Source organism: Habropoda laboriosa, unplaced genomic scaffold, assembly GCF_001263275.1.
Source record: "Habropoda laboriosa isolate 0110345459 unplaced genomic scaffold, ASM126327v1 scaffold111, whole genome shotgun sequence".
Taxonomy (NCBI): domain Eukaryota; kingdom Metazoa; phylum Arthropoda; class Insecta; order Hymenoptera; family Apidae; genus Habropoda; species Habropoda laboriosa.
The window spans coordinates 1039372-1047802 of NW_017100293.1; the positions used below are offsets into that span (position 1 = coordinate 1039372).

The following is an 8431-nucleotide window of genomic DNA, read 5'->3' on the forward strand; positions in this document are numbered from 1 at the left end:
GACATTAATCTATTATTTACGTCGCGTAAATCAAAGAATGGGAGGGGAAATTCCCTCGAATTCCCGGCCGTTAATTCTCTGACCGAGGTCGAACTCGTTTCGTACCGTGTCGGGATGTTGGACGTGCAACCAGCATGTTTCTTCCACCGTTCACTTTACATTGCACCGGCAACGAGGAGCTTTGCCATAAAACAGCGAAAATAAAATTCTTCCGACTGACGTTGAGTTCGTGGGTCACTCACGATTTCCTCTCCTATTTATCCAGTAACGTGAGAATTTTCTATAGTCTACACCCTTCAGAAAAAATCCTTTGCACACGCGTAGATTCTCTATTTTTATCTGCAATTTTCCGTCGCAAATTCGAGAGTGTCATTCCTCTCCTATCTATCCAGTAACGTGAGAATTTTCTATAGTCTACACCCTTCAGAAATCATCCTTTGCACGCGTGTCTCTCTGTCTTTATCTGCAATTTTCCATCGCAGATCCGAGAGTGTCAACGCGGTTTGCACACGTGTAAAGGATTCTCCGGTTTAATCTGCAATTTTCGAGAGCGTCAACACGGTCGAATCTAAAATATGGCGTTTAACGTGGTTTCAGGTGTCCAAGGTGCGACTGTCCGAGGAATCAGGCGCGCCATAATGGCGGAGGTGGCGACGAAGAAGACGATCAACGTAGTAAGTAGCAAGAAAACCGAGGTGTGCAGTGTTCAGTCTAACAATGGTTTGATCGAGTTGGATAACATAACCGCGAGTAACAAGCAACTAATCTCGTTGTGCGACACCAACGACGACGAGGATGACCTAATCTTGACTAACAACACGCGTAACGAGCTGGACACCGACGACAAGAGCCTTCAGGAATTGATCGAGAGCGAGCTTGCCCTTAGAATCTGCTCGAGCACCGAGGAGGAAACCGGCGTCGAGGTTGAGGAGCAGCAAGAGACGGCGAACGAGCCGGAAACAGTGAAAAGGATCGTTTTAGACAGACAACCAGACACTCTAGACGTGAACTCCGAATTTATAGCCGCGGAAACGAAACATTCCGCGATAATAGAGAAACCTTATAGCTATCAAAATGGTCACATGTCGCCGGAAACGAAAATCACAGAGTCTCCTTGCGAGGAGAACGTGGTGAAGCCGGACCCAGTCGCGGTGGGCTTCAGGGAAGAAGAGGAGGAGCAAGTGTTCGACGAGCAACCGGAAGTTGGCAGTACGATAGTAATCGAGGAAACAACGACGAACGAGATCGATCAGTTAACACGCGACACATCGGACGATGGGAAATTATTCGCGGAGAACGAGGAAAACGAGGAACCATGTCCGAGTTATCCTGCTCTTCGTCCAGCTGAGACCACCGAAAGGCTACCAGATGTGACGAACGTGAGCCAAGAATCCTTCGAATCTCCGTACGAGCCTAAGGAAGAACAGGTAACCACCACGCCTGCGAGCTACGTCGACAAATATCAGGAAGAGAAAGAGGTTCGGGACATGGTTTCGGAGACTATAGAAACGGACGTAGCTCTGCTGGACTCTGAACAGACAGACGAAACTAATCTCCGGAAGAAAGAAGTCGTGGACACGTGGACAGATCAGTCCGCGTTCACAGAAGGCCAACAGACCGGTCAGTTCTCCGACAATTTCGATCAAACGTTGTGTCAAGAGGAGGTCGAAGAACCTATCACCTTGGAAGAATTCACCAAAGAAACTTCGATGGAGAACGGTAAACCTGACGACGTGTTCGTACCGCTGATCGAGATCGAAAGTGCGAAGGAGCAGGAAGCGGACGAGGTGAAAGAGCTTTCTTCGGTGGACGAGGACAAATCTCCTAGTATAGCGGAGGAGAAAATTCTCGAGGATCTCGCGGAGTGTAAGACTGCCAGCGACGAACCGGAAGACGTGATTCTGAGCCAATCGGAGAGCTTCACGGAGGCTGCGAGCACTCGGGAATTCTTGGACACCGAGCGTAGTGTGTTGAGCGAAGATATCGCGGAGCATTATCCGCAGGAAGATTCTCAAGTTCGAGAAATCGGTGGTCAGACAAAGAAGGAGGAGGAGGACGAGGAGGAGGGTCAGATGAAAGTGGAGGAGGCGAACGATAACATAGACGAGCAGAACACGATAACAGAGTCGTCGAGCGAGCTATCGGTGTCCGAGCCCACGTTCATCGAGAAAACGGAGGTGGTTGTGTCCGAGAGCAGCGCGAAGATAATGTCGGAGACGCATTGCACCGAGGCCGGAACAGACGCTGAACCAGTCGACGAGGAGCACAGCAACGAGTGCGAATCACCGGCTCGTGCACCACTCGCCACGCCCGACGACGAGACCAGCGACGTTTCTAACGCGTGTGACGTAAGTTTTGCTTCGTTTGCGACTAATCCGCAGGAATCTCGAACCAGGGATTTAATACGATTTAATAAGGTATGAGATGCTTGAGGATTCGTTTTTCGACCATTTTTTTTTTTTTTTACACACGTCCTGCTTGTTCACGTTTGACGTTGCGTGTTGGTTTTGATTGTAATTCTCTGGAGAGTAGTTTCAGAGTTTTTAACCCTTTCGCGATATTTTTGAGTCTTTTGTTTTCTCACATTTTTAACTCTTGTGTTAATAAGGACACAATTGTCTACTTTATCGTGCAATTTTAGTAGCTTTCTGATAAGAAAATTGTAAATTTGAAGGAAACACGGATGAGAAATGTGCCAAATAACGATCTCGCCGGATATTCAAATCTTTTAGATTTTATTTAAAGATGAAATATTCTAAGCGAGAATGTGCAAAAGAGTGCTCGGTTATTGACATAAGGGTGAAATACGAGTAATTTTAACCCTTTCGTTACTCTCGACGTCTACAGAAGCTTCGAAAATTTTATCTCGGCGCTGTTAGCGTCTTTCAGCGCACTTCCGCCTCGATTTAATAAAGGAAATTTTTATACTACACCGGCGAAATAAATGAATTTGCGGTCGCGGTAGAGTATCTGTCGTCCACCGAACGCTTCTACACGCTGAAATCTGCAGCGAAAGGGTCAAACGTATCGAGTGCAGTGGAGGCTAGAGGATGAATAAAGTTGGCACGAACAACGCGAAAGGGTTAAACAGAGGAGGTTTTAATAGGTTAGAAGTAAGCTTTCGAATGAACGGTCACAGCTTGAGAGTAATTGGCCAGTGGTTTCCGGCGAAGCTGTTTCGTTCTTCGCCGATGGCAGAGAGCAGGCCTCCGCTCGTACAAAGAGAGGGCTGTGTTATTCGCGTTCCTGCACAGTGTTGAGTAATTCTTGCAAACGAGCCATTCCGGCTCCGCTTTTCCTGCCTCTGCTACTCTGCAAGACTAATTACACCGCTACGCGTGCTCCCACGCATATTTCGTGCCGGTAATAATTAATCTCGTTAATTCCCGACAACAACGTCGAAGCCAGGTGAACCGGCCTCTCTCGGTTCCTTTTCATCGACAACAATAATAATTGCTTCCATCGCTTCTATTCGACTCCTCCGTTTTTCGCCCGTCTATTCGTTCGTGCGGAAACGAGTAAAAAGTTTGCAGGGTTGACACGATCGTTGAGAGAAATTGGAGATTCGTTCGACACTTGTAGCGTGTTAAGAACATTTTACACGCTGTTTTTGTTACATATTTTTAGTCCAAGTTTTGTTGTTTGGTTAAAGAGAGAAATTTAGAGGAACTGACACTTTGGAAGGAAAATTGATCTAGATTTTAGCGTCCATTAGAGACAAGATGATTAGTATAGTAGATAAGTAAGGAGTTCTTGAAAAAAGTAATTCGGTGACGAAAGGGTTAATCCTTCGAGAGTTCAGAGCGTCAAATATCCAAGTGTTTAACTCAAGAGAGGCTCTTAGGAAGAAAGTTAGAAAGGGACGAGATATTATTGTCATAACTATGACGTAGGGTTATGTGTCTCATGTTGCAAAATCTAAATTTTTTTTACCGTAATTCGTAATTTTAATTTAACGAGTTATTCTTCTCGTGGTAAAAATATAAGGAGAAAAGGTACTGGTTAGGAAAGGTGTTCGTGTAGTGGCATGTCTAATTAATTGAAACAACAATAGCGTAATTGTCCCGTTGACACCGCTCAGCGACGCGTAACCACTTTCGTTCTCCGTTATTTCTCTTCATTGACACCGGGAAGAATACGACACGCGAGCGTGCACGCGCGCGTTATTCCACGACCAGCCCCCAAGTGAGAGTGTGGACGAATGTAGTTCACGGCTACGAACGGAGTTACGGCTAGCCGGTAACGCGAGCCGAAACTCGACGAGCCGGCAATTAAACGGCGGACACGCCGCGTAAATCAGCTTTCTGATAAGTATCGAAGAAACGCGCCTGATCGCTGGCAATCGTCTTATCAATTTGAAGGAACACACACATGTATGTTGAGCTATAGAAGATTTTTACAAAGGTCTCTGGAAAAAATTGGTAAAGCTATTTTGCAAATGACTAACTTGTAAATTGGTGTTCGGTATTTAGTTAAAATAGCGATCAGATTGTATGAAAGGTTACTTCTTTATGGAGGATTATAAATTCAAAAAATATTGGAACAAAAGATCGTAGTGTCGAATAGGGAATATTTCTTACTGTCTTAAGCCTGTTTCACGCCAACGCAAATAATGTTGCTGTACGGAGGATTAAAAATTCAAAAATTGAGATAAAAACATCGAAGTAAATGATCATTGTGTCGATTAGGAAACATTTCCTACGTTCTTAAGCCCGTTTCACGCCAACACAAATAATGTTGCTGTACAGAGAAATAAAAATTCAAAAATTAACATAAAAACATGAAAGTGAATGATCATTGTATCGATTAGGAAACATTTCCTACGTCCTTAAGCCCGTTTCACGCCAACACAAATAATGTTACTGTACAGAGAAATAAAAATTCAAAAATTATCATAAAAACATGGAAGTGAATGATCACGATATCGACTAGGACACATTTCCTACGTCCTTAAGCCCGTTTCACGCCAACACAAATAATGTTGCGGTACAGAGAAATAAAAATTCAAAAATTAACATAAAAACATGAAAGTGAATGATCACGATATCGATTAGGAAACATTTCCTGCGTCCTTAAGCCCGTTTCACGCCAACGTAAATAACGTTGGATTAAACATTGAAAACCTGAGATAAAAACATCGAAGTAAACAACCACGGTATCGAACAGGGTATATTTCTCGTTCCCTTAAGCCTGTTTCACGCCAACGTGAACATCAGATAAAACTTCTTTATCCAGGTTTTCACTTTTAAAGATCGTCAGCGATAACGTGGAACAAGATGAACGACGTGTTTGTAAACTTGGATACAGTACGGTTCGTACGAAATTAATTAAAAGTGTTGTTTGTCGGAGGAACGAAAGAGAACGGGTTGAACGTACCTCGACGACACGAATGGAAATGAACGCGATAATTCACGGGCCCCACGTGAACAGATGAACGCGTACCGGAAGCAATCCGCTCGTTTATCAAGGCGTCGCTACGAAACCGAGTTATCAGAGAGCCGGTTCAACGACCACCGCCCATGTAATATAACCTATTCCGCTAGGAATGAGCTTAACCGAGATCGAGGTTATAACACAACCCACAATTCTTCCCCGTTCGGTGCTTTCCATTTTGTGCTCCTAGGATTTTAAGGTTAGAGCTCTCCAACGTTCACACTTCACGAATATAAATCTTTTTCACGCTGAGCTCTGAAGATCAGACCTTCCTGATACGAAATGTTCGAGGTTAGAAGCTTTCGACGTCAAATTTCCAAGGATTACAGTTCTAGTATTAAGATCTCCGATACTAAATTTTGGAAAAATTTTAAATCGAACTGTCAAGATGGCAGCTTCTCTAGAAATCAAATTTCCACATATTCTCGACGTCGCGATTCATCCGAAGAATTCCTCATTGATCTCTGCAACGCTCCAGTTCCAATCTCTTCGATCACTCGTCACCTCCCACCTCCCACACAAAGGCCACAAATCACTCTCACGTGAATCACGTCGAAAGAACGAGAAAGAAGCGCACTTTAACGAAAGGTATCGAGGTCGGTCTTCGCCCAAGAGGAGGCATCGTCCAATCCCGCGAGTCTGCCTGCTGCTGGATCGAACTTCGTGCCTTTCGTTCTGCTACCTGAACACCGTCTGCTCCCCTCGTGTTTCACCTGGCCACCGCCATACGCGGCCAACCGTCTCCCCGTGTCCGGTGGAAACGGCCAATCGCGGAAATCCAGCGTATCCCCACGATTTCCTCCCGCTGTCCACGCTTTGAAGAGCACCGAGTTTCCTGAACCTGGCTCCTCAAGCGTCCACAGACATCTCGCGATTCCTCAACATCCTTCGCTGTCGTCTCCATGAGGATGATCTTCCACCAGGTAGGACCCCACGATCGATCCTTCCGTTTAACCTCTTCAAACCTCCCTTTCTCTATGATCCTCGTCGAACATCTTCGAGGCGATTCTTGACCTAGGTCCAAGTTTCGCTCCAAGTGAAACGACAAGTGGTTACGTTCCAAGAATTCTCAAGCACTGTGAAAATTACAAAGGGCGGAATCTCCGTCTTGGTACTCTAATTATTCAATACTAGGTAAGCAGAAAGTTCTCCTACAATTTCCACGTATTTCACCCTTGGAAAGTCTTTCAATTACATCCTCCGCTGATTAATCCTCCATTTTTACCAGTTCTTTGCATAGTGTCCCGGTATTTTTTCGATCTTTATCGAATCGTCAGGCCCAGGACGCTCGAGGAGCACGTTCCCCTTCCTTCACTTCTCCCTTATACTCCCTCCTTCCCTCTTTACTGCTCCCTGCGCTTCTTCCGTCGGCTTTCGTCGACCTCGTTGCCAAGGTAGACGCGCGCCGTCGTCTTGAGTGGTTAGCCAGTTCTCGTGCCAGCAGGATCGTTCCACTCTTCCGTGATTTTGCAATGAAAAATATCAACGCGAGTGCGTAACGTCCCTCCTCCGTACGCGATTCGACGAAACGCTCGTTGACGAATATTTTTTCTTTTAAACGGATTGAGCAATTGTCGAGCGGGAAGTGCGAGAAAGTGAGCGAGATTAGGATCGGTTCGAAGGAGGATCGCGTGAAGGAAGCAGCGATTTTCCACGGTACGTGTGAACCGGCATTTCCTCTTCCAGATTAGTTGGAATCTTCAGTGACCATGTTGCAATCAGAGAGAAGTTCTTCGAAGTTCGTACGTTTCGTGTTTAGACTGTAGTGAGTTTCCTCGAGGATCTTCAGTTATCAGTGGGGAAAATATATATCACCTGAACGATGCTTTTTATCGAATCGAAAAATGTGAGATATTTTTCATGGAAACGGTTCGTGATACTTTCTTCCTGACCGTGTAACGTAAAACATACTTGGAACGATCGGTCACTGTCGGAAAAAATCGTCGTTATCGTAGGTAGAGAGTGCCGAGATCGTAATGAATCGTGAAAGCAGAAATTCCACATGAAAGGACACTTTTCCTTTAATTAAACATCTCGTAACGTGAAACAGGCGGGGAAAAAAGGAATCTGCAGTAACGAGGAAGCTAACCAACTAATCCAACGTAAAAAGCGATTGGATCGGATCAAAAATTGTGAAAGTGAATCGGAAGCGTCCCGTCCGAATTAGAAAGTCTCTCCTGCAATTCTCTGTTACGAAAGTTCCCGGTTTGCTCCTGTTCACCGTGACCATCTCTTATTCCTCGTCGAATTACCGACTCAGCCACGCGACGATCCTCTTCGATCGTCCCGAGGAAACGGAGAGGATATTAATTAGGCGGTGTACACGGTCCGGGAAACGTGGCTGCGTGACTCTCTCGAAAGGCAGCGTGCACACGCACACACACACGCGCGTGTGTTTCGGCGTGTAATCGTCGTTCGAATCGGGTTCTCTCGAGTTACGTGACCGTAATTACGCGCGTGTCGGCGAACAGCGACGCTCGTAACGAGGCGTTGCGTCGATCAGCGTCCCTCTAATAAGAGGATCGCGATAAAGAGTCGCGGTTCAGACCTGGAGAACGCGCCGTGAGTCTTGTAACCAATTTCATGCCGGGATCTCTTCATTAAGCGGCAGGAATTCTCGCTACTTTCGCTGCTCGAGTAATTAACGCGATCGCTGCGGCTGATTTTTTTTTCTTTCTTTTTCTTCCTTGGGAAGTGATGGATATTCGGCGGAATTTTTTTCTTGTGAAGAAGAAATGAGGAATAGCGGTGGAGATTTTTTATCTTTGAAGATATCTGCGGGTTGTATTTTTGATTGGGAGTGGTCGAGATTTCGGAGAATTTTTTGAGAGTAATAAATGAAGAACAGTGTTTCGAATTTTTTATCTTTGCACTCCTTTGTGGGCGATTTTGTTTTCTTTGGGAAGTGGAAGATACTTGGAAGAATTTTTTTTCGAAGAAGAAAATAAAGAATAGCCTTGGAAATTTTAAATCTCTGAGGCCCTTTACGGGTGATATT

At 45.2% G+C, this 8431-nt stretch overlaps 1 protein-coding gene across 1 annotated transcript in view; it reads left to right on the top strand.

Moving 5' to 3' along the window:
• LOC108573827 overlaps window positions 1-8431 on the top strand; it is a 102430-nt gene that overhangs the window by 65717 nt on the left and 28282 nt on the right. The window contains 1 exon segment of the mRNA XM_017936304.1: window positions 598-2348. Coding sequence (XP_017791793.1) covers window positions 639-2348 — 1710 coding nt within the window. The 5' untranslated portion in view covers window positions 598-638.